The following is a 26,213-nucleotide window of genomic DNA, read 5'->3' as shown; positions in this document are numbered from 1 at the left end:
TGAGATATGATTTGGCTACTTATAGAGAATCTGAGGATTATATTGTCAGAAACTTCATTGTAACATATCCCGGGTTCCCTGAATCTACATGCCTCTAAGCTTCTGCCTTATGATTTGTCTCATCAGATTCAATACATTGTAATTTAGCACCTCAGGTGAGGTCTGGGTGATGTCAGGTCCCTCGACATTTTCACATCCCTATAAATTCTTCTGTCTGTGCCCCTTGGCTTATATTATTTGACCAATTTAGAATGCCACTCTCTTCCTCTTTGCTGTCCACTCTTTAAAGTCCAGAGTTCTGCTTATCTCCTTGAGCCTGGGCCAAATAGACATTTCCATATTATGAATTTCTACCACACACTTCAAATAATATACTCCTGTTAATTACCCACTGTCTCTTTTCTTTGTAAGAGTGTCTATTGTGTCCCCAACTGGATTATAAACTTTCGAGGGCAGGAGCAGGGCCTTATTCTTTCTGTATCTATAATATCAGTCGGTCACAAAGCTGGTAAACCATCAGAATTCTCTGGGAAGTTTTTACAAAATGTAGCTTCTGACTCAGGATAATCACCTGATAATCATCGTCCTGTAATACCGAACCTAGTGATTGGCAAAAAATAAGCAGTCAGAGATGCCATGGACAGTAGAGGAGAGAAACTTTTTAAAAGCAATGTGTCCCTAAATCCCAAGGTTATTACCAAAATTCTTGCAAAATTCTTTTAACCTTTAGTTAGACTGTTACACCATTTTTATTTGCAAGCTTTATTTGCGTTTTTATTTGCTTGTTTACCTAGTGTCACATGTTCATTGCCTCACATTTCACAGAGACAGGACAACTATATTGTTTGGCTGTCTTTTTTTTTTTTTTGCATCAGTTTCAGAACTTTCAACAACCTATTTATTAAGCATGTGAATTAAAGAACATGGAAAACACATCTGTTCTTCCCTATAGAACATTCATTCAGATGATAAAGACCTTTTCTGCTTTTCTGACTTTCTTCTTGTGTGTATGGGGGTAGAAAGATATATATTTGCTAACCGAAGGGGTGAGCTGTAATTGGGACAACTGTAATTGCGCATTACATTGATTTAAATAAGGTGATGAACATAGACTTTATTCAACAAAACACCAAATAATAGAACAATGGCATTTGGGGAAATCCTTTTAATTAAACATTCACATATTGGTCTTTGGGTCTTTGGGTCTTTTGGCGGGGAGAGTGACAGTAGAGGGAAAGTCTACAGTGACATGTACCTTCCGGTCCTAATTCTCAGTCTTCTGCGGCCTCTGGTGCCATCCAGAGGCTTCTCTGCAACCTCTCAGCAGAGGTCTAAAAGGCTTCATAAAAGGCAAGCACTGAAGATCCCAGGAGGTCCTACAGAAGTTCCCTCTCATCAGAGATGCTGCCTGCTTTCCAAAAAAGTAGAGGATGACTTCCTCCAATCCAAAAATAAAGAGACCTTTTTATTTTTCCACAGTCTGGCCTTCTGGTGAGTCAGATGCTCCAGGCTGTAGCTAATTAGTATCTCAAGTGACAGCTGGGGCAAAGCCCACAGACCACTTCAGAAACATGCAGTCCCAGTTCCTGAGTCTTGGGTTGGAGGAAGAGGAAATGGTGCAGGAAGGGGCAGTGGGTAGAGTTGGGGCTTGTGGTACAATTCTTCTGCTCTGGTCTAGAGCTTATCTAAAGGAAATTCCATGTCCTTTATTCACAAGTATTTACAGAAAACTGCAGTAGATATGCTACAGTTATGGTCAAGTCTATCGGGAGGGCTGATGTTCAAAAATAGGATCCTGTCGATGTTGAGTGAGGGGACCAAGAGAAGGACATTTTCTGAAAATGAGACAAAAAAATTAAAATAATTATATTTTCCTTAACAAATAAAAGAAATAAAGAAAGCTCTAATCCTATGTCTCCCGTGAGGCTCAGAATAAGCTTTTTCTCGATTCCAGATATTCTGCCATCTTGGCTACTTTTGTTAGGAAACTCAGCTACTTGCTGAGCTTTTTGGGGGGGAAAGAAGGTAGCAGGTTATTTTTGTTTTCCCAGCAGGTCACACAGGAAAATGGTTCCATAAAGTCTGTAAAATTTTCCCAGCCATCATGACTTCTGGTTATCAGGCAAGACCACAGTGTCAGTACCATCTAGCAGCCAGTAATGGGAATGTCATATATCCCGAAATAAGTTTTGTCTAATTAGAACATTTCTATCCCAGAGGAAATGGAAATCCTCCTGTGAATGTACTTTCTATTATCACTCTACTGCCATGCCTGTTCCCTACCGCCAACACAATTTCCTGCACAGCTTAAGAATGTAACGCATGCTTAAAGTGTAACTCATGACTATATAAAGAAAAGTCAAGCTTTATATTCTTCCTCTTTCCCCTACTATTCTATTTCCTTCAAAAATACCTTCATAGGTTACTTACCTTAAGGATTCGGATCAAAGGCAGCATTTGTAAAAACTCCATATGTTCCTAGGTGGCTAAAGAACAGAAACACAAAGATGACCTGCCATGTAGTGCTTTGTCCTTGACCCCAGTCCTGCACATGGTTCTTTCAGAGGCCATGGATTACCACCCCACCCCTGGAATTCTCTGCTTTTAGAGGGAAAGAAGAATAAAAGCCAAAGAGATTTCCAAGATCCCACTTAACAGCTCTGGATTAACGCATTGTGTTTTGTACCCATGTTAAGTTGTTATTTATTTTTCTTTTGGTTTGGAAGTATATTTATTAAACTCTAAATAATGGCCATTCCTATCAAGTATATTTCTATATACTTGTCTTATTTTTATTTATTTTTATTTTTTATTGATGCTTTAGTACTATGCACCCCCTGCTGTATCTTCTTCTTGGTGAGAGAAAATCCTTATAAAATTCCAGCCTTTATCCTTGACCATATGGCAATAGTTTTCAAAGCATGGTAGTATTGTTCCCTATGGGAATATTTTGACTTTCATAATGACCAAGCCTTATTGTTGGCATTTAGGGCTGGTGCCAGGGGCACTGGATGTCCTAATATACGTGGGGTACCAAAGAATTATCTTACGCACTCCATATAGGTTTAGAATATCTACTCAACATTTATGGAAGTGAAAAATCTCTGAGCTTGGAAATTAACTGCTTTTACATACAAATATTAAGTTTTTTTGTGCGTCTTTTAAAATGTAATTGCCATGTGAATTGAGGGAAGATAATAACAGGTTATCCAGCTCTTTACCAGACTTGTTCATCATTTAAAAAAAATCAGGTTGGTGTTGGCAATGCTTCTCATACTGTTTGAGTCACTAATAGACTATTCCTGTCAGTTGGCCTTTATGGCTGTTGCCTTCACTGTGATTCTACTTGAACAAAGATACAAGCCTCTAATGACCGCATAGCATCTGCTCGTGTGGTGCCCAAGCTCTAGTGTTATATTTCTTTTTCTTTTCTTTTTAGGGCCCCACCTGTGACATATGGAAGTTCCTGGGCTAGGGGTCCAAATCAGAGCTGCAGCTGCAGGCCTATGCCACAGCCACAGCCACAGCCACACCAGATCCCAGGAACATCTGCAACCTATGCTGCAGCTTGTCTTGCCAGACCCTTAACCTGCTGAGTGAGGCTAGGGATCAAACCTGCATCCTCATGGACACTGCATTGGATTCTTAACTCACTGAGCCACAACTGGAACTCCTCTAGCATTTTATTTCTAGGTCATTTTCCCTTGTACGTCTCCTTTATATTTTGATTAGGGCACTTATTGATTTTTAAAAAATTACATATTGTTAGGATGTATTATCTGTGTGTTTTACTTCTGAACTATAAAGGGGACATTGACAAAGATTTGTTCCAAAAAGGGGGCATCTGCATAATCATTCTGACATACTACAGTGAATTAAAAAGTCAAACTAGGAAAACTTAATCATAAAGCATTTTCACATTACCTTTGAGGGCTCAAGGGGCTTTTCCCATCATCTGAAATAAGCAAAATGACACAAAAGATTGGTTTAAGAGAAAAAAATGAGATAAAGGAGAAAGGTCATCAGTAATGAGAATTACTGGGGATAATCAGCAGACTGATTCCAGATGGACTCACTCTAAGGGATGTGTTGGGACCAATCAATCCCTGAGGGTAGGTCCTGTTTTAGGCTAAAGTAAACATTTGAAAATATGTAACTCTCCAGTTCACTCATCCTTCTCCTCTTTCCTTTCAGCAACAACCTCTCCTTCTACCTCTGCTCTCTGCCTTCAGCCTCTTGGCTACTTTTGGTTGTTGTTGTGAGAACACTGGTTCTTAAAACTCATGTCTTTGACTCTTGAGACACTCTCTCTTTGCATCCTGTGACACACTTCCTCAACCATTAGTTGGGAAAACTAATTTTATAAACAAATTCACACCAACATAACAGCAGATGGTTTCCTTCCTGGGTCACATATGTCATTGCGGGGCCTCCTGTATTAATCCAAATTGTGGACTGTGATAGTGGAAACTTCCAACATGGCAGCAGGTCTGTCAACTATCTCATGAGCGCATAAAAAGGGGAAAACATCTCATGGCTAAATAAATTTAGTAAATATTAGGTACAATGAAGATGAACAAGTATATTTGTTATGGGGCATGACTGAGACTTCAGTGTGATAATGAATGTGCATTTTGAATCTGTAGAAGAGGGGCAGAATATGCCACAGAGTATCTGCCCATGGAATCCTATAAATTTAAAATCAAATTGGGACAGGTCAAGAGAAAACCCCCTATCCCCACGAATGGATTTATTTCTTGTTGAGATATTGGAAGATGGGTGGCTGCTGGTCCCACTCCATGGTTCAGAGGGATCCCTGGATATGTCTCAGAACTAAGAAAGAACTTGGGGAAAATGCAGGAATAATGAGATTCCTACATGGCAGTGGAGATTAAGATGCAGGTCTTAGGAGCTCTTGACTCTGCCTTCTAGATTTGGTTAAGCGAGCACAGATGCTGCACAGAGGGATTAGCTGTAGCTTTTTGGTCTTTAAGCAAATGTGTTACTTTTGTCTTTTGTCCTATTCACTAATCACAGGAGAGTATTTGAGGGAACTTTAGAAAACCATTGCAACTAATGCAATGAAGACTTTCTTTGTGAATGAAGAGAGCATGTGAGTAGGGAACAAGAGGTCTCTCTCCTGAGCAGTTAAAAATAGGTGTTGAAATCTCAATTCCATGACAATGCTGTCAGGTAGTTTTTTTGTTTTGTTTTGTTTTTTGCTTTTTAGGGCTGCACCCATGGCATATGGAGGTTCCCAGGCTAGGGGTCAAATTGGAGCTACAGCTATAGCTGCCGGCCAAGGCCACAGCCAACGCCAGATCCCAGCTACATCTGTGACCTACACCACAGCTCACGACAACGCCAGATCCTTAACCCACTGAGTGAGGCCAGGGATCGAACCCGCAACCTCATGGTTCCTAGTCGGATTCATTTCCATTGTGCCACGATGGGAACTCCTGTCAGGCACTTTTAACGTTGGCACTTTCAGTCCCTGGATTTGATCTCCTGACCCCGTCCGATACCCCCAGTTGCTTTCCATGAGGAATAATGAAGAGCCCCTTTAGCTTATTAAAAGTGGTTTCTCAGCTTATGGGCAGGCTGAACTTCTGGGACAGACGGTGAAAAGATCTTTTAACTCCTAAGGCTCTCTCTCTTTTTTAAATCCCTAGGCCAGAGCTATTTTTTGATGAACAGTCTGATAAACATAATTTTCCTTATAGACAGTCTTCCTCCATTTTGGTTGCTTTCTTGCTTCAATCCTGAAGTAGCTCCACAAGTTTTCAGGAGCAAGAACACATCTCTTAGCTTGTTATACGAGCCATTTATTAAGCAGCAGCTCTTTATACCTCTAGCTTCATTTTTCACTTCCTCCACCAGTTTTTTCTGATTCGGATGCTTAACATTTTCTGATAAACAACTGAGCATAATACTTTTCCAGCTATTTCATCCTTTTAGGGCTTTTCACAAGATATTATCTCTGCTATAACTCGATTTCATTTTTTTTTTTTTTCTTTTTAGGCCCCACCCGAAGCATATGGAGGTTCCCAGGCTAGGGGTCAAATCAGAGCTGTCACTGCCGGCCTACACCACAGCCACAGCAATGTGGGATCTGAGCCATGTCTGTGACCTACACCACAGCTTGTAGCAATACTGGATCCTTAACCCACTGAGCAAGGTCAGGGGTCACACCCGCCTCCTCATGGATAATATATTGGATTCTTAACTCGCTAAGCCACACTGGGAACTCCAGCCTTGTTTTCTTTTAATGCAAATATTTTCAGGCATGTATTACTGAAGTTGTGGTTTTACTGCCCCATCCCAAACCACATGAAAGAAGAAAATAAGGAGGGTATTCTTTCCTCTTTACCTTTTTGTCTGCGGCGCTTCCTTAACAGAGCCAGGAGTGTCCCACCCATCACTAAACCTGTTGTAGAAGCCACTGCTCCACCAAAATAAGTCAGGGCTTCCTGGATAGTCAATGGCCCTGCTGCAAAAGAAACACACCCATGTGTGAGACATAAGACATGAACTGGACAGAAGACCATCATTCCCCCAGAAGGCCCCCAGAACCCTAAGATGTGCAACCAAGTAGGTCATCAGAGGTCCTTGCAGTGCTAACGACCCAGCACAAGAATATCTGCAAGTTATAAACCACTGCAACAGGATGCGAGACAAGGCCTGGTTTTCTTCCTGATGCTTAGATATCAAACATAATTTCCAAAAGAGTCAGGGTAAGGACTCAATAAAAGGAATTAAATGATTAAATGGTAGATACAATAAATGGAAGTTTACATAAATAAGTTGTGGGTAGTTTGGGGGAGGATAATCAAAGATTCAGTTATTTAGCAAAAAGTTGTTATAACCAGTTGCTAGAGAAAAAAGTGGGAAAAAGAAGGGGTGGGAATGAAATAAACCTTAAAAACAGATGGACCTTAATTAAGGAAGATCTACATATTTTGGGAGGTATACAGTGAATAAAGATCTTCTGAGATAATAAATTAGAATTCTGCATTAAATAACCTCGAATTTAAAACATTTTGAAACTTCAAGACGTACTGCATAGAGCTTTTAAGAAATGGAAGAATTCATTGCACACATTGGAGCTCTGAAAAAAGAGCAGTGATTATCTACATGAAGTCACTGAGTTTGATTCCCACTGCTCTGCATAAGGCAAGGAAATTCTGATTCATTGTGAAACAATTATTAAACGCAGGGGAATCCCAGTGATGGAAAGTGAGACTACTGTCATAAATACACAGAGGAGAAATACTAATTTTGTTGTTTTCTGTATCAAAGTGACTTCCTAATCTGTATGGGAAACATACCTAGGCAGGTTGGCATCGTAGTTGACCACTCTCCATTCTCTTTGCACACTGTTAACTCTGAGCCATTAAGTAATTGACCCTCTGGACAGTGGAAGCTGCAGGTTGATCCATAGCTGAAACTTCCCCAAGGGTTGGAGCAGTTCATCACTATTGGCCCAGTAATGTGTAGCTCATAGCATTTGACAGCTGCAGAAAAAAAGAACACAGGAAAAACAAACATAGAGAATGAAGGTAAAAGAGATTATGGTTTCATTTGAAACCTGGCTAGCATTGCCAGTAGATAGGGTAGAATACAAAAGATCAGAAAGGAGATGAGCCACTTTTGACATTCACACCAGCTCTTCCAACATCACATGGACTCAGAGAATGATTGCCAAAGAGCTAGAGGGGGCACATAGTAGAATTCAATAAATACCTGTCAAAAATTTTGTATTTCCTACAAAAATACTATCTATGAATTTTTTCTTCTCAAAAATACTATTGTTCTGAGTGTTATTATCACTACTGCTGGTGATTAGCTAGCATGTCAGCATGTATTTCTGAAAATAATTTTTCAGCATTGCTGGCCCCTGAAAGTATGAAAGAAGTAGAAACTGCCACCTTCTTTAAACTATTTTTCATGAAATTTCAGGCTATTCTCCCAATTTTGTGGATAGGGAACTAAATTGAACTCAAATTTAACTCAACTCAGGAAATTAAATTTAACTCAGATAAATGTTATTGAACAATAGCGACATTTGCAAAGCACTCTCCTGTGCTTCCTGGGAATCAGTGATGAAAGGGACACAGTACTTCCTGCATAGGGAAATAGGTCTTCAAGGAGTATCATACATGTTTTATCTTTTTGTTTCGGTTCCAATTATGAAAATATGGAATGTTTATACTGTAACATCGTAATATAATTGCAACTTGCATTTCAAAATTCATACAGCTGGTTTCATGTTCAGCATGCATATTATTCTAATGCATTTTGGACATTTACAAATGTTTTCTCCTTTAGGTCTTTGAGTACCCAGGGCACAAGGAAGGGGAAAAGTGATATGCCTGTTGCATATTACTTCTAACTGGGACTGGTGTGGATTGCATGGAGGAGCTAACACTCATTGTGGTTGGATGGGATTTCAGAGGCATGTACGATGACTAGCTTGCTGGAAGATGGCATCCTTTTCACGTTACCTCTGCATACTGGAGCTACTGCTGTCCATTGTCCAGAAGATCTGCATCTCAAAGCATTGTTTCCCATGATTGTGAATCCAGTTTTGCATCTGAAGTAGCAAGTCGTATTCAAGCCGAAGGTTCCCAGATGATGTTGACAGTGCATTGTTCCCTGCTCTGGAGTGATGAGGGCTGGGCACCGCACCTCTGGAGGAGGAGCTGATACTATGCTGATACCTGTTGTGAGAAAATGTTTTCAAGTAGGAGAGCTCCTAATTAAAAGGAGTATAACAGAGTTAAGAATGACATGGAATAACTGCCTTCCATTCCTTTCATAATCAGGGAGGTTTTCGTTCCTTAAGGAAGTTAAGGAAAACTATCAATCTCAGATATGAAAGCCAGCTGAGAAAAATGACTTAAAATTATCCTTGGAGAGAGGTTGGATTCAGGTCTTTGTTCCATTCTGAGGGTTTCGCAGAGGTGTACAGGTAATGGCTACCAAGGGCGTGGCAGAGGAGGAGAGAGAGAGAGAGAGGAAGGAGACTGTTTTAGAACACAGCAACTGAAATCAGTGTGTGTGTGTGTGTGTGTGTCCCTAACACACCAGGGCAGCACTGGGTTAGAAATGATCATTTGAGTTCCTGGTGCTTTGTCACCAGGACAGATGAAACAGGAGATTGGTTTCCTGAAACGCTCACACACAAGGGGCTTTAGAGGTGACTTCAAAGGGAGCTGGTGATTTGTTGGGAGAGATAGTGATCATTTGCCGCTGGACAAGAGAGGGAGTCTGTTTCCTTGACATCATCTTCAGAGACGGAGCCAAAGACCTTGCCAGCAACGACAAGTGATTAGAAATAGGGAAAGGGAGTCATAAAATACTTCCCCCTGACAAAAACTCCTTCCTCCAAACAACTGGTGGAAAGAATTGGGTCCAAATCCTGCCACTGTTACTTACTAGCAATGTATCTAATAGACAATAAGCTTTCTGAACCTCAGTTGCTTCATCTATGGTATGGGGAAAATAATAACCCTTGACTTGCAGGAATCTTTAGTTACATAAAATAGCAAGTTAGCTAAACTGGAGGTAAAAATTAAAAGTATTTTAAAAATCATGGACACAAGGGAGACACACAATGTAATTGGCCACCTGCAAATGCTCTTCCCACCAGTCTCAGCTTACAGTGACCAGCCCCAAATGAGTCTACTTGTTCACTTATAAAAAAGGATAAATGAGATCCCATGGTACTTTGCTGCAGTTTATACATGCAGAGTTTGATGTGCTAGAGGATTTGATTTGGTTGGGGATCATGGTCTGTGACTTTTGGCAAGTCACTTAACCTCTCTGAATCTCAGTATCGTGACTTCTAAAATTTGGAGAATAGCATGATGTTACATAGCTCTCAGGATTTTTACAAGGCTCAAAAGTGAAAGCACTCTGTATACAAATGTTAATGGCTAACAAAATGTCCTTCTGGCAATTGATGAAATAACACTCAGATCAAACATATTGGCATTAAAAAATGAAGACTAAGAGAATACATGGTTTAGGGTGTTTCTTCTTCACTGTTTGGCCTGATTGAGTGGTGTAAGGCTTTAAACCAAAGATGGAGGTAGTATGCATGAACCTAGGGTTGTTTTTTTTGGCCACGGATTTGAACTGCTTGAGGTTTCTAGAGCATTTTCTATACCTTTCTCTTCCTTTCTACCTTTCTTCTCTCCAGCTACATTCTTCCCAATCTCATCCATTTGTCCAGAGACCTAGTTACTCTCAGCCACTTGAACAGTTTTTCTGTATTCAGTGGGGGCGGGGTTGGTAGAGGGGAAGAGGAGAAAAGTCAAGAAGCCTAAAACCAAAAGGACAAATCACAGGGTGCTGGTGCCATGAATCCATTTGCAGTTCCTTTGTGGCCTTGCCTTCTGATAGCTGGGGTGGAGAGACAGGGGCAAGGGGAGGAGGCTTTGGAAAGGGAAATTGTCTAATAACACTCTCTTAGGAGTATTATAGCAACTAGTAGATTGCAAGCCTCGTGGTACTTTCCTGCCCAGACCACATTTGGGTATTTCACTTGATGCTCACCCAGCAGCAAGAGGAGAAAGTTCAGTCAGAGTAAACAAAGAACTAAAAGCGGAAGGGAAATGGCAGGTCACAGGAAGTGGTGGTGAGTGTCAGTCTCCTCCCTGTGAAACGCCCACAGGCAGGACAGTGTGGAGCAACAAACTATAATCTGTGCCCCATACAACTCAGGGTTTCCCGGAAGGGTGCTGATCACTGTGACACCCTTCTCAAGTTCTTCCCCAAAGGTGTGTAGACTTTGCAGCATATCTAGGCTTCAGTGTAGCCAGGGTGAGAGCTGAGGAGCCAAGGTCTCAAGTCTCACCCTCATCTCTGCAGCTCTGAAGGTGTGCCCAGCCCTTGCCCCAGTGGCTTGCCATGCTCTCTGGTGCCTGGTGATAAAGGACATGCAAATCTGCTGAGTTTGTCAGCCCGTTCATTCATTCATTCATTTATTCATTCACTCGCTGTTGACCTAACTTAACAGTGGTGTGTGTATGTGTGCATGTGTGTGCTTGTGTATGATCTGAATAGTTTCCTTTTTATTAAAAACATGTGTCTGCCTGCTTTCACTCAGATGTTGGAAGTTTTTACAAAGTAAAAAACAAAGGCAAGCAGTGCAGAATTGCCTAGTATTTTACCTATTTAATTATTAAAATTATATATATATATGCATCATAAAAATACTAATTGTGTGGAGGAAAAGGTGGATAGGGAAAATCTTGGAAGATTGGAAAAACATAACCAGTGTCTGTTTTGGGGGGGGTATTTTAGGGGGATATTTAAGAAGATTTTTTTGTTTTTATGCAGCTGTTATAAATAAAAATCTTTTTAAAAGCAGTATTTGTGATAAATATAAGTAAGTAATTGGATACATTGAGTAGAAAAAGGAATGGGGAATATTAAAAAAATACATGTATTTTTTAATTCCCAAACACAGATGATTAGAATGAGGTCTATTTCATATGAGAACTGGCTTTATTTTATATCAAGTATAGTGCTTATATATATATATGTATACTTTTTTCCTGAGAATCCTGTGACTTTGCATTTTTAAGTTAGTTTCTTCCTCTTTTCATCAGTCTTCACTTTATCCTAAGTGTATGTTTCCCATCTTACACAACTCTTGAAGGATATTTGCAGCCCGGTACCTGTAAATTCTACCCTCCCATTCCACTACTATACACATGAGTTATCCCCAGTCCACCATTATACTCTATGGTTCCTAGGAGTAAATTGCCAGGTTACCCTTGGGACAAACATCCTGAGGCAATTTTTTCCCTCTGGCCTTCTTTCCAGATACTATCTTTAGCCAAGTGAGAACAGTTCACCTGGTTCATGAGAGGAGCCTGCAGGTCCTGGTAAAGGCCCTAGTACAGAGTCAGCTGGGGGCCATTCCCATGCCCTATTGCCAAGCATCCTCTCACTTGTGGTACTGTCTAGCCCCTGAAGACATCTGCATTTGGGATCCCTGGGTTATGTAATTACCGTGTTAATTTTCCATTCCATTTCAAGCTTCTGTCCCCCAGATAATCACCACTTCTAAAAATACAGCTTTTGAAAATAAGCCTACAGTTTCCAAGATGCTAGAAAGAGTTCATCTTACCTTGGCATTCTGGAGCAGGAGCACTCCAGTTCCCCGTCTCCAAGCATTGCAGCACACTTGCTCCCACCAGGGACGAGCCTTCATCACAGGTGAAGCTGCAGGTTGACTGGTACCTAAAGGCACCAAAGGGATGGGAGCAGTTCACCTGGGCCTTTTCTGGGGCTGGGAGATCCTGGCACTGCAATGCTAAGGAGTGAGGAAGAAAGAAAGGGAATGAGGAACAGTAATGTACAAGTACTCATTGATTTCAACCCCTTAATCCTTTCTAGTGCCAAGAGGAGGGGTTTTGGAATGGATCGTGTTTAACCTGGAGGATGACAAAAATATCCTTTAATCACAATGCCAAATGAAGGACTCTATAAGGAAAATGTTGAGCCATTGTTAAGCATTTTGGCAACATGTATCCATAATTTTAAAAAATCATACTTTTGGACCCGAGAATCTACACTATGTAATCGAGATGCAAATCAAAAATCAATTTAGAGAATTTTTACCATGATATTATTTGTGAGAGAAAAATGTCAAAAATAACTAAATGCAACTAAGTAGAGACTTAAAATTAATTATATTGGCTCCATGAAGGGAATATTAAAGGTTACTTAAAATGATATATTTTACTTTGAAAAGATATGGGAGGTGTCTCACTGTATGAGGATAAGTGAAAAAGAGTAAAAATTATATATATCATGATCTCAATCATATAAAATAGATGGCCACAAATGGAGAGAATGCATGTGTTCTATATATGTTAAATCTTTTCTCATTGTTAAAACAGGAGCAATAATTTTAACTACCATATGGAGTTAGACTCAAATGCTCCATAAATATTATCTGCTATTATTATTAACAGTAGTAGCATCAGCATAGTGTTAAAATCATTATAGTAGCAGTAGTAGTCATAGTGTTAAAATCATTATAGTAGCAGTAGCAGTCATAGTGTTAAAATCATTATAGCTTTGCATCAGATGCAGACCTTGACCATCAGAGTGGAAAACACTAGGAAAGCCTATCAAGAGAATTATGGAAACCCCAAATCTAGATGCTTAAGAGAATAGCAAGTTCTCTCTTCTAAATGACTGGGTATTAGCTACCTAGAGATAAAAATGCTTCCAGTGACTCTTAAGATCTCTCCCTTTTGAGTGTGTCAGTCTCTCCAAGAATATATCCCCAACACAGCCCATTACCCTCACTAAGCCTCACCATCATAGTGCATAGTGAGCTGTTCCTCTACTGCCTCATTTTTTTAATCGTAGTAAAATACACATAGCATAAAATTTATCTTTTACCACTTAGCCACTTTTTTTTTTTTTTTTTGGCTGCATCTGTGGCACACAGAAGTTCCCAGGCCAGGGACTAAACCCGAGCCTCAGCAATTACAATGCCGGATCCTTAACCACTAGGCCACCAGGGAACTCCCCACTTAGCTCTTTTGAAGCATACGGTTCAGTGATATTAAATACATTCATATATAGGGGCAACCATCACCACCATCCATCTCCAGAACATTTTTCATCATCTCAAACTGAAACTCTACATTCATTAAATAGTAACCACCTATTCCCCTCCCCTCAGCCCCCAGCAATCACTGTTCTACTTTGTGTCTCTATGATTCTGACTGCTCTAAGAACCTCATATGTGTGGAACCATTCAGTACTTGTCTTTTCATGACTGGCTCATTACACTCAGTGTAACATCCTGGAGGTTCATCCTTGTTATAGCACAGGTCAGAATTTCCTTCCTTCTTAAGGCCAAACAATATTACATCATCTGTAAAGGAACATCTTTCTTTTCTTTTTTGTGATGGACACTTGGGTTGCTTCCACATTTTAACTATTATTTAGTAATGTTGCTATGAACATGGGTGTATAAATCTCTCTTTGAGATCCTGCTTTCAAGCCACTGCCTCATTTTAAAATCAGGAAGGACCCTGGGGATTCACATAAATTTCTTGAGGATATCACATGAAATGCCAATATTCTTTCTTTCTTTTTTTTTTTTTTTGGTCTTTTTGCCTTTTCTAGGGCCACTTTCTGAGGCATATGGAGGTTCCCAGGCTAGGGATCTAATCAGAGCTGTAGCCACCGGCCTATGCCAGAGCCATAGCAATGTGGGATCTGAGCCGCATCTTCGACCTACACCACAGCTCATGTCAACACTGGATCCTTAACCCACTGAGCAAGGCCAGGGATCAAACCCGCAACCTCATGGTTCCTAGTCAGATTAGTTAACCAATGAGCCACGACGGGAACTCCGAAATGCCAATATCCTAATGCTGGAACAGGAATTCTGTGTAGGGTATTCCTTGTTTAAAAAAAAAAAAAATGATCCTAGTGATTTCCTTATAAATTGATTCTCTCATAAGAGCAAGTTAGAGATGATTTTGTAAAATCAGATCACAGACATATGATTTACAAGGTAATGTCATTATTATTATTTTACCTATTTGTAAAGCTCATAGCAGTTTTACGCTTGCATCTACATGCATTAACCCACAACAACTAGTGAGAAGGGTAGATAAGACAGATAATAGTACTCTTATTTTGCAGATGACACTGAGTTTCAGAGAGACCAAAAGCTTGTTGCTAGGAAATGACGGAACTGGACTAAATGTCTTGTCATTACTCTTCCACTGATCCATGCTGTTCCTCATGCATCATTCTTTCCTCCCAACCTTCCCTCTTTCACACCAATCTGTGTCAATCAGTGTAGCCCTCGTCTTGCATTTCAGGATGCTGCATGGACACGTGCCTAGGACTGCCTCCACTCACCACTTCATCCCCAGTGCCAGCACAAGGGCCTGGCACATAACAGATTCTTAGTAAATGCTTGAGTAATAAATGAGTGACAGAGCTAAGTGCAGATGCTGATGTCTTCAACAAGCTGAGAGGACACGGAGAGAATGTTATGTGTCACAGTACCTTGACAGACTGGAGCTGGTGCTGTCCACTGTCCCAAGTTAGAACATCGAACTGTGTCAGCTCCTCTCAGCGTGAAACCCTTAGCACAGCGAAAGCTACAGCTCGTGTTGTACTGAAATGCTCTCGAAGACGGGAAGCAATCCATGCTTCCCCGGACAGGACTCTCCAGAGGCTCACAGGTAATGGCTAAATGGAAAAAGGTGTCATTTGAAATCTGATAATGGAAGGTCTCAGTTCCTTTTCAGAAGAGCCCCTGGAGAGATGCTACATCTTTCTGACCCATGTTACCAATATATTCAGAACCCTACGTCCTCCCTTTTCCAAAAGGGGACCCTGCCCGGAACCACTTGCCATGCTCCTATTTGCCTGAACCACACTCACCTGCTCTTAAGGTCTCAACTTAGACTTCACTTTCCTTAAGAAGCCTTCCCTGCCCACCCAAGACTGGGGGAGGAGCTCTTCCTGTATGCTCCCACAGCCCCTGTTCTTGAGCTGCTCATGTACTACTGTCATTCTGCCCCTTAGACAGTAGTGTCCTTGAGGCTGATATTAATCATCCGCAGTTGTATTGCAGAGCCTGGCAGTGTTTGGGACATAGAAGTTGCTCTTTATTTATGTATTCATTTTGGCCGTGCCTACAGCATGCAGAAGTTCCTAGCGCAGGGATCAAACCTGAGTCACAGCAATGACAACACTGAATCCTTAACTGCTAGGCCACTAGGGAATTCCATCAAAGCTGTCCTTTAAATATTCATTGGCAGTATTTGTGAAATTGGATCTGGAAGGGGCAGATATAGAGCAGACTGGACTTTTAAGGAAAAAGCTGGAACAACATAGCTTCTTGTTGACACTCTATTTACGCAGCCCTACAAAACCATCCTGAATGAGCCCTGATATTTTAAGTGACATCCCTGAGGTCTCATATCTAGAATACAGGATGTCATCTTAATCAGACTTCAGTTGCCTAGAGAGTACAGCCCAAGGTCAGTTCCTGAGCACAATTAAACCCTGGGTAACCTCAATTCTGATAAAGACTGGTTTCCTCATGCTCTTCCTTGATAAAGCATTTCATCTTCAGGATATTCTTGGGATTTTTCAGAGTGTAGAGACTATCATTACACTGTGACCCTAAACCTCTGCTTTTTAAGACTCAATGGTCCGCTAGTGTTTCTGTCTTACTTTGCAGATGAGAAAAGTAAGGTTCAGATATTTTAAGTGACATCCCCGAGGTCTCATATCTACACAGCAGCAGAGCTAGGTTTATAATCCAGGTCTCCTAGAATTCACTAATCCTATCCCCCTTACTGCTCTATAGGAAGAAGTTGTGAAGCAATTTCACAGAATTCAGTTTTGTGGTATTATGCAATTGCCTAGGATTGTCTCATAACCTCCTTTTCTTTCTTCCTTTTTTTTTTTTTTTTTTTTTTTTTTTTTTTTTTTTTTTTTTGGCCACACCTGAGGCATGTGGAAGTTCCTGGGGCCAGGGATCAAATCTACACCACGGCAAGCAACCTGAGCCACTGCAGTGACAATGCTGGATCCTTAACCTGCTGAGCCTCAAGATAACTCTCATAACTTCCTTTTTCAAATGCAGTGTCCCTTTGATGCTTTGCCAAAGGCTACCACCAAGGGCTGTGATAAGCAATTTCTCTGTCCCAGTAGCCACTGTTCTGACTCCATCTGATTTATAGGAAGGGCATTGTCCCACAGTGTCTATATGCCAGTGAGCCAGGGAGGGAGCAAAAGGGAGAAGCAAAGGCTATCTGCTAGGTACTTTATACATCCTATTTAATTGTATACTTTTTATATACTTCTTCCTCATAAAAGCTCCTTGCAACTCATAGCTCCTTTCAAGGAGGTGAAAACCATACTTCCCAGACACTGAACTACCTGTTTCAGTGTCAGAGCCTGGAGTAGATCATTCTGATGTTAAGAGCCCTGATCTTTCCACTGTGCCATGACTCCTTCCCAGGTGAACCGGAGGCTGCTAATGGAAAAATCCTACCCTCACAGGTTGGCAAGGGTGCAGTCCCTTGGCCAGTGCCAACACAGCAGAGTGTGCCCCAGCCCCTCACATGATGGCCAGGTTTGCCTTCAGATTTGCAGCTGAGCCATATGCAAAGGCAATGAGGGGATGGACACACCCTAGGGTTCCTTTGCTAGGGGCTTCAAGGAGCTAACACTGCATAGCTGGAGAGAACAATCATGGCGAGGGGAAAGGCATGGAGGAAGGAGAAAGACCATGGCCACAGCTGGAGAGCAACAATGAAACAACCTCTGAAAATCCAGGTGGAGCTAGGAAGTTGTAAGGGTCAGGAGCCCCTAGTGATGTTTGTCCAAATGTGGAGTATCAGTCCTCAGTGTTACCCTAATCTCTTTATTAGAAAAAAGTCTTTTTTTTTTTTTTTTTTTTGTCTTTCTAGGGCTGCACCCATGGCATATGGAGGTTCCCAGGCTAGGGGTCTATTCGGAGCTGTAGCCACCAGCCTACACCAGAGCCGTAGCAACTTGGGATCTGAGCCACATCTTCAACCTACACCACAGCTCACGGCAATGCTGGATCCTTAACCCACTGAGCGAGGCCAGGGATCAAACCCGCAACCTCATGGTTTCTAGTTGGATTCCTTAACCACTGAGCCACGATGGGAACTCCAGAAAAAATTCCTTTAAGCTTTTTCTAATATCCTCTCTTCCCTTTATCTCTATAACTGTCCTGGTGGGTCTTCTAGTGTCTACTTACAGATGTAGATGCCACCCTAGGCCTCTTAGGTGAAATTTACAAATGAGGTCATTCTGAAACTGCTTGAAGTCAGAGAGTTTGGGCCAAAGGAGGAGTTTTAAATCTTTAAAATCAGCTGTAAAATCAGCCTCTTGTTTTTCTAGAGTCCACATTCTTTTCCTAGCCCAGATATACCTGATCTATCTGAGTAGTAGGTAAAAGGGGAGTCAAGTTTTTGTGATTCAGGCCAGTTTTTCTACAAGCTCAGTTTCATCTGTGCTCCCAGCAAGAACCAGGTACAGTGGACAATGTACATCCCCAACTGCCTGAAACTCACCTTTACACACTGGAACTGGGGCCGTCCACATCCCCGAGGCTGTGCACTGCACCACCTCTGGCCCAACTAATGCATATCCCTCTTCACAACTGAAGTTGCAGCTGGACTGGTACTGGAATGCTTTTTCAGAGTGGAGACAGGCCATGTTCCCTTTCTCAGGAGACTTCAGGGCTGGGCACTGAACAGCTAACAACAACCACAGAACAATGACATGAGACCTTGGGTTAGGCCCAGCACCTTGGAAGCCTCAGGATGCTGCAAACAGCAATTCACACCTTCCTAAAGTGTCAGGCAAGGTGGTGAACTTGGTTGGTTAAGTGGTACTTTCAGTACCTATTTGGAAGATCTGAACATATGTTTTTACTTGCTTTTTAAAGAAGCAAGGTAAAGTTATCATATTAATAATACCCAACCCCTAAATCATCATTGTACTCAGTTCACTTTGCCATTCCCAAAGGGAGAGGGACCTTTTTTAATGCTTTTGCCTGAGGATCAAGAATTAAACTGATTTTCTCACTCTACAGATACAGAATACCATGAAAATAAAATTATTATTACTCTGGTTGGTGGGCAAAAGTAATAACCAGAATTTCTTATCTGATGTAGATGTTCATTGTTTTTTTCTTTTTTTGCTTTTTAGGGCTGCACCCATGGCATATGGAGGTTCCCAGGCTAGGGGTCGAATCAGAACCGCAGCTGCCAGCCCACACTGCAGCCACAGCCACATGGGATCCAAGCCGTGCCTGCAACCTACACCACAGCTCATAGTAACACAAGATCCTTAACTTACTGAGCGAGGCCAGGGATCGAACCTGCATCCTCATGGATCCTAGTCAGGTTTGTTAACCACTGAGACAAGAAGGGAACTCCATTAAAAAAAATTTATAATGATTTTTATTTCTTCCATTATAGCTGGTTTAGTGTTCTGTCAATTTTCTACTGTACAGCAAAGGTTACCTTCAATGGTTTTTAAATGGAGGAACTCCCCTCTGAAATTCTAGCTGTCAGGAAGAATGGAAAGAATTGGGTCTACATACCTACACACTGCGGGGGCGGATGAGTCCAATTTCCAGAAGCCAAACATTCCAGCTCACTGGGTCCATTTAGTGTGTACCCTTCAGCACAGTGGAAGCTGCACTGAGAGTTGAAGGAGAAATTTCCCAGAGGGTGACTGCAGTTTGTGAGCACATATTGAGGGAGTTTAAATTCTCCACACTCTTTGACTGTGGAGACAAAATATTGATATTTTTCTTTGCAGGTTGAAAGACAATGTCAGGCTTGCTAAAACCTAGAACTGTTTATATACCCCTCCTAAACCCATCTCCTTGGGCTTCTACCCACCTGTTCATCTTTACCTGGTTCCTTTGCATTGGTTGCATCTTGGGAAATAATCATTCTTTCACTGGTTTTTATTTCAAGCAAGCAAAGTTAGCCTGAGAGGATTCTCTTTGTTATAATGCCTTTATGGTTCCCTTTTACCTTTTGAGGTTTTTTTATTGAGGAAATGTTCTAAGAATAAAGTGTGTTAACACAGAGTGTCTGTCTTGGACAATTTGAGTGGTGCAGACTGACAGATGGTATAGAGAGGGGCCAGGACTAATCTTAGCTCACTGGGAAGTCTCCAATATGATTTATTTCCTGGCATCACTTCTAGAAAAAGACCAATGACCACAATAATATCAATAAAAAAGTGGCCTCACCATATTCACATCTTGGTCCATAGAATCCAGAGTAGCAGGAGCAGGTATAGTTCCCGATGGTCTCAGTGCACTCTCCCTGCTTGCTGCAGGATGTGCTCTGGCAAGAGGCTGAATGGAAACAGAACAGTCAGAAAGAATCATGGGCATTCCCAGGAGGTGTGGAAAAAAGCTGGATTCTTGTTCCATGTCACAGACTTAGCCCAACTTGGGTAAGTTTGAGCTAGCCAGACAACAGAAAACCACAGCATCCTCTGGAGAGCCAGCCTGTTCCCTGTGAAGGGCATAGGAGGAGGCTGCAGGAACATTGCATGGCTTCCATTCAGGCTACATTTACTGTTTCCAGAGGAAGAGTTGCCATGTGTGGATGCAGAGGGATGGATGGAGCTCCCAATAATAGATATTCAGACAGGAACAGGTTGTGGCTTTTTAACCAAGAGCATTTATAGAGTTGTATTATTACAGAAGCTCATATGACAGATATTACAACCTAGAGATTAGGAACGAAGATGTGGGGAGGGGTCTTGTATATGATCAGAATCCATACTCTGCTCCCTACTATTATGTACCCTCAGGCAAGTTACTTCTTTGAACCCAACCTACCCAATGTTAGGGTCTAAGCCCTTCTACCTTTTGTTTGTCTTAAGTTGATGCACAGCACCATATGGTGGAGGAGCAGAGGAGCTGAAGGAGATCTTCAAGACCTACTCATGATCAACGACAAATAACCTTATGGGGAGCTGTGTCACATGTCTAACTATGCCAGGTTTACATGGTGCTGAGCGTGACTGCCCTGACAGGCTTTCCTCACTAAGGCTGTGCCACTTGGGTAACATAACGGAGAAGATCCAGGTTTCTTTCCTGCAAGAGACTCTTGGCGGGTGTAGGCATTATGGTAATGATGCTGCATTATTAGAATTGTTACGATGAAAGCACTGAGCGTTTTTTTCTTGATGGTTTTATCAATGAGGTCATGGCTGGGGTAAGATAAGTAGCTAGGTTGTTTCCTGGTGGTGTTTCCTGAGCCCGTCTGCATTTGTCCACATTGGGGTTTTTCACAAGAGGAAATCCATGTCATGTAGAGGGTTGTGCTAGATAATCTCTATGTTTGCTGTCCACTCTGAGATCCTATAGTTCTCCAAGCCATGCAAGTTTCTACCACAGGACATTCCCAGGGCAGCCAGTGAGTTTAGTGAAGCTGCACTAGGTCACTGGGAAGGGTTCCAAGTAAAGAGAAGATAAAGAAAGCAACAGTAGCCCCTAGAGAGAGATTTTGCCCACAGCTTTCATCCTATTCACCCTGACCCACCAATTGCCTTACAGTAGCAATACCTGCCTGCCCTGTGCTCTCGGAACATTCAAACTTTGTTCTGACCATAGCTTCCTCAGCATCTCAGAACTCTATGAATGAAAAAACAGCCAACGTTCTGTATTCCATTCCATTCCAGGGTTTCCAGGCAGGTTAGTAACTTATCTATTCCTTTGGGTCTCCAGGAAAGAATGTAATGATGATTCAATGAATATATCTTTTTTTTTTTTTCTGGTTTTGCTCTTTTGATACCCTGCTTTGCAGTCTAGCAGATCCTGGCATTTTAGGGAATTATTCCAACTTGATTTCTTGTTGCAGTGTACATATCTATTTCTCATATTTCCCATGGAGAATTAATGGTTCCCTACATCTTTTACATCGTAGATAACAAAATGCCAATCAATGATAGTGGCTGCCTAGAGTATTGTGCTAATGGAGATGGGAGCCAACTGTGTTCAGGTGTAATTGTTAATTAGAGATGTCTTCCATTGTTGCAGTTTAGAGCAGTGGCATTGTTCATGCCAGTAATATTCAATCTATTTTCTTCCCTGAAATTGTTTGCAAGCTTCATTGAGAAAAACTATCCTGCTGATATGGATGTTGAAGGTAGGGCGTGGGGTTGAGGGGGAGCAGTAGCATGTTGGAACATCTAGTGGCAGCTAAGATCATCAGTTTCAGGGAGGCATAGCCCTGGGAGGGTAGGGAGCTGACTAGGAGGGCAGAAGAACAAGCTAATATTCTGGTACCATCCATCCCGGCCTATGAAGAACAGGTCATTATTTTATCTATTAATTTAATAATAAATAAGTTATTTATAAAATGAGATCTGACCCATGACAACACATGTATGGATATGGATATGTTTCCTCTCAGCCAGGAGGCTGTGTGAGGAGAGGGAGAAAGGATAGACACTACACTGGGTATTCTGTCCCATTATTGTTGAGGGCTTCTGAGGGGAGGTGTTTATAATCTAAAGAATTTAGAACATGCATAGCAGAGTGTGACATCTATAAGACGACTTCTTAAAGATGCTTCAGAGTGGTTGGGACTGCATCCCCGGGCAGTCAATACTTTCCCTCTCCACAGTGTCCTTGTGCTACCCAGGGCAGGAGGGGCTCCTCTGGATGGGAAGCCTATCAGAAAGACAGGAGCAGTTCTGGCATGAGGTGCATGACTACAGGAAGAACAGGCTTACATGAGTGTCTGTGTACTCTCCAACCTGGAGAGTGAAGAATCAAATATATACCCAGGATCTTGCTTTCCTTCCCTCTTCCCTTTCCTCACCAACCCTCCCTGCCCCAGCCCCTACCAAAGTCCAAAAGACCTGGAGATATATTGTGAAGGGGCTCTGCAAAGCATCTGTCTTCCTTGGTCATGTTCTCAAATTGTCTCCTGAGAATGTTGAGCCAAGAGTGTGGTCACATATGGAGCTAAAAAAACACCACCTTTGGAGCCAGCATGAGTTTAAAACCGGCTGTATCATCAAGCAGCTTAGAAATTGGGTAGATTCCAGAATAGCTCTGAGCCTTTCCCTCATCAGCAAAATGAGAGGAATAGAAGGGGTTAATTGATTAGGTTCTCATGAGAACTAAGTACAACTAATCCTAAATAGACTAATGACACCTGAACCAATAACAGTGCCTGAAACATCCTGATGTTCTGTAGGTATTAGTTACAGCTGCATCTCTTAGAGGCAGAGTCAAGTTACCTTTCAACTTTATACTGTCTCTTATACTATGGTATAGTGGTGCAAAAAAGGTTCTTGACATAAATTTTAGGAGACTAAAACTTTCTGAGCATCTGTTTCATCAATTATAAATTAGAAGGATGGACCAGATGATATCAAAATTTCCTTCTGGTTTCAAAAGGCCAGTTTTCTCTAATCCTGATCTTAAATTCTTCAAGGTGCTCATAACACTTTGTTTTCATGTACCTGACATAATGACTCAATGTTATTGACTCTGGGGCTATATTAATGACCTGGAGAAGGCATTTTTTTTAACAGGCAGATTTTGGAATAGAGAAGTCCCTACCTGTATAGCACAGAGCCCGCTTTCTTTTCACACAAGGCTCATCATTCCACTTGCCAGGAGCTAAGGGACTCTTGATGTACATCTCCACACAGTCCTGGTTGTTGCTTTCGTTATTGGGCTCATTCTTAGCCCAGTTCTCAGCCTCCTGGGTTAGGGTCTTTTTGGTTCCCACCCAGGTCCACTTATTGTTGATCTTTCGCATCCCAATCCAGTAATAAGAGCTGTAGTAAGGTATGACGTCATTGAGGTAGGCAATCTCCTTTTTATTCTGGATGGCCACTAAGTCTGTGAAGTACCTCTGGCAGAATACTCGCGAAGTATTCCATGAGTAAGCGGAGGTGCTATAATTATAGGTCCATGCTGCCACTCCCTTCTGGTTCATTAGATCTAGGTAAAGGAGAGTGAGAGCCACGTTAGCATTCCAAACGAGAAGGAGGCTGTGAACATAAGCATGCTTTTTTGATGAGTTTGACCAGAAGACAAATCTTAACATAGGACTTTTTATGTCTAATCTAGTTGTCTTAAGGAAAAAGAGTGTTTTCTATCATTGATGTAAACGTACACATGAAGTCAGAGTTCCTGTTGAGGCTCAGCAGATTAAGAACCCAAGTAGTATCTGTGAGGACTCAGGTTCAATCCCTGGTCTCACTCAGGGGGTTAAGGAACTGGCCATTGCCGTGAGCTGTGGTTTAGGTCCCAGACGAGGCTCATATCTGGCATTGTTGTGGCTATGGTGTGGGCCTGCAGCTGCAGCTCCAACTCAACCCCTAGCCTGGCAATTTCCATATGCCATGGGCACAGCCCTAATAAAGAAAAAAATATATAAACCTGAAGTCAGAATAGGAAAATGTTCTCTTCTAAGGATCTTTGCTATTAAAGATTTGAAATCATAAGATGCCAGAGTTAGATGTCAGAGATCATCTAATCTTCTTTTGTAAATGGAGGAAACATATTAAATACTTTGCCCAAGCCCACATAAAATGTCTTGAGGGCTGCTTCATATCTACAAGTACTACCTCTTCACATGGAAAAAAGATGCTTTATGATCTGGAGCCTACCTGCTGGCCCACCTCATTACCTACCATGTTATGTTTACATTTATTTATTTGAGCAAAACAGAACTCCCAAGCCTTTGCACATGCTCTTCCTGCGATTCTGCCTGCCCTTTCCACTTAGCCCTGGTAAACTTTTCCTCCCCTACTTTCCATGACTTTCCCAGGTAGGCTTTGTGTTCTTTCCCAGGTAGGCTTTGTGTTCCTTCCCTGAGCCCCATCTCTGCCTCCACCTTCATTGCTGTCAGGTACTGCAGCATCTGTGCTGATAACATGGGCCACATCTGCTAGATTCTGAATCCTGATGGTGGCCTTTTTTACCTCTGGATTCTGAACACCAACCCTAGAGCTGGGCATTTCACAGACATTTGCTAAATACCTGTTGAGTGAAACAACAGTTTTGTGACAGAGGCTCATCAGATCTCCTGTTTTGCAGTCTCACATGCCACTGTTCTTGGCTGTTTTTCTTTGATAAATTATTCCACTTCCTCCGTCTCTGCTTACTCACTTGTTAAAATAAACCAAGCCTTGCAAAAAAAAAAAAATGTTTGTGAAATCAAATGAAATTAAAGGATGTGCCCTTCAAAGGTATAAAGGGCACCACAAGGTATTGTTTTTGTAGCCAGTGGGAGCTCACCTCAGCCAGAAGAGGCCAGTTCCCATGTAAAGAGGTGTACAATGTAAGCAATCAGGCCTGGAAATGGCTCTTTCCTGTTTATGAAGTCTCGCTCCTATTCAGCCCTCACCTCTGTTGCCCACAGAAGGGTTGGTTGTGTTTGTCCCTCCCTCCCAGCCACCTCCATGGAATTGTTTTAACAGAAGCCTCTTTTCTGATATCACCAGGGCTACATTTTGGCTTGCATGGACTCTAGACAGTTTTACCTTCAGAATCCTCTTCCTCCCTAAGAAACTATTAAAAACCTTATTTTACAACAGCATTGGTAGAAAGATGAATATATTAGTATTATATAAGAAAACAGCTTCTATGGCCTAGAAAAAAATGATTTTTACAGAAATTAAAACATTTTTGTGGGTCCCTAGAAGAAACGTGGGCCTGTGACTCTTCAGTCTAATGGCTAAGTTGGTCCTGGATATGTCTGTTGACATTCTTCCTGAAAGCTTTCCTACCAATATGATGGTGTTGGGTGCATTTTTCCTTCAGGAATGTGGGTGGGGACAGTTTTCCCCTGCCTCACAACAACTGGCTACCATCCTTAACGTCTTCCACCTGGAGAGGTTACCCCTATTCCCTCAGGGCTAGGTGAAAGGTTAGCATGGTTTACCAGAGATCAGGGCATTGAAGAAGAGCAGTTGGACAGTTCTGAAGCTCACTCTCTGAAATCTCCAGTTGCAGATGGCTTTTAGGCAGCTGGCCTGGAATAAGAAAAGAAGACTTCCTTTTAGTATCCATGTGCAATTAGTGTGGCCAAAAAAATTGTGGTTAATAATCATTCTATTGAGTAATAATACTGCTCGTTTCCATTAAGCGTGGCTCAAGCCTTCTGCTCTCTTTTTGCCTCTAGCTTCTCTGTTCTTTTTGCCTCTCACTGCTCTGTTCAAGTCCTACCTACCCTACTTGGATATTGCACCATGGCTCAGGACAGAATTCATGTCTTCATTCATTCAAAAAATATTTATTGAGTAACTGCTTTGTGCTACTAGTATTTTTAATGACATATTTTGTAATGTGCATGTAAAAAAACCACTACCATTATTATTATGCAATAATCTCCCTTTAAGAACTGGTATACCATACCCAAGAATAATAGGAAGTCACATGAAAACTCCCTGATTTACACGGTTGTCTGACCTATACCTTGATGTACAGAACATCAACCAGTTGTTCTGTGCTATGCCATTTTTTCTATATTATCGATCTATATTTTCTTTTCTTCCTTAACTCATTCAGCATATATGTCTATAATACTATTCAATGTTAATATATGTGTGTATACATACATATTTAATTTTTATTAGTATATGTATAATAAACCTATTCTCCTTGG

General features: G+C 41.6%; 1 protein-coding gene across 1 annotated transcript; it reads right to left on the bottom strand.

Annotated features, from left to right (window-relative positions):
• Nucleotides 1,146-25,582, bottom strand: SELP (selectin P; the record flags this gene model as incomplete). Its single annotated transcript, NM_214078.1, is given in 13 exon segments — nt 1,146-1,835; nt 2,431-2,486; nt 3,925-3,955; nt 6,371-6,490; nt 7,329-7,514; nt 8,505-8,720; nt 12,143-12,328; nt 15,061-15,246; nt 18,117-18,302; nt 19,154-19,339; nt 19,817-19,924; nt 23,156-23,542; nt 25,491-25,582. Coding segments are annotated over 12 exon segments (1,939 nt in total), but the record flags the coding sequence as incomplete, so codon positions are not given.

The sequence above is a fragment of the Sus scrofa genome, chromosome 4, assembly GCF_000003025.6.
Source record: "Sus scrofa isolate TJ Tabasco breed Duroc chromosome 4, Sscrofa11.1, whole genome shotgun sequence".
In the NCBI taxonomy this organism is placed as follows: domain Eukaryota; kingdom Metazoa; phylum Chordata; class Mammalia; order Artiodactyla; family Suidae; genus Sus; species Sus scrofa.
This window is presented reverse-complemented; position numbering and strand designations above follow the sequence as displayed.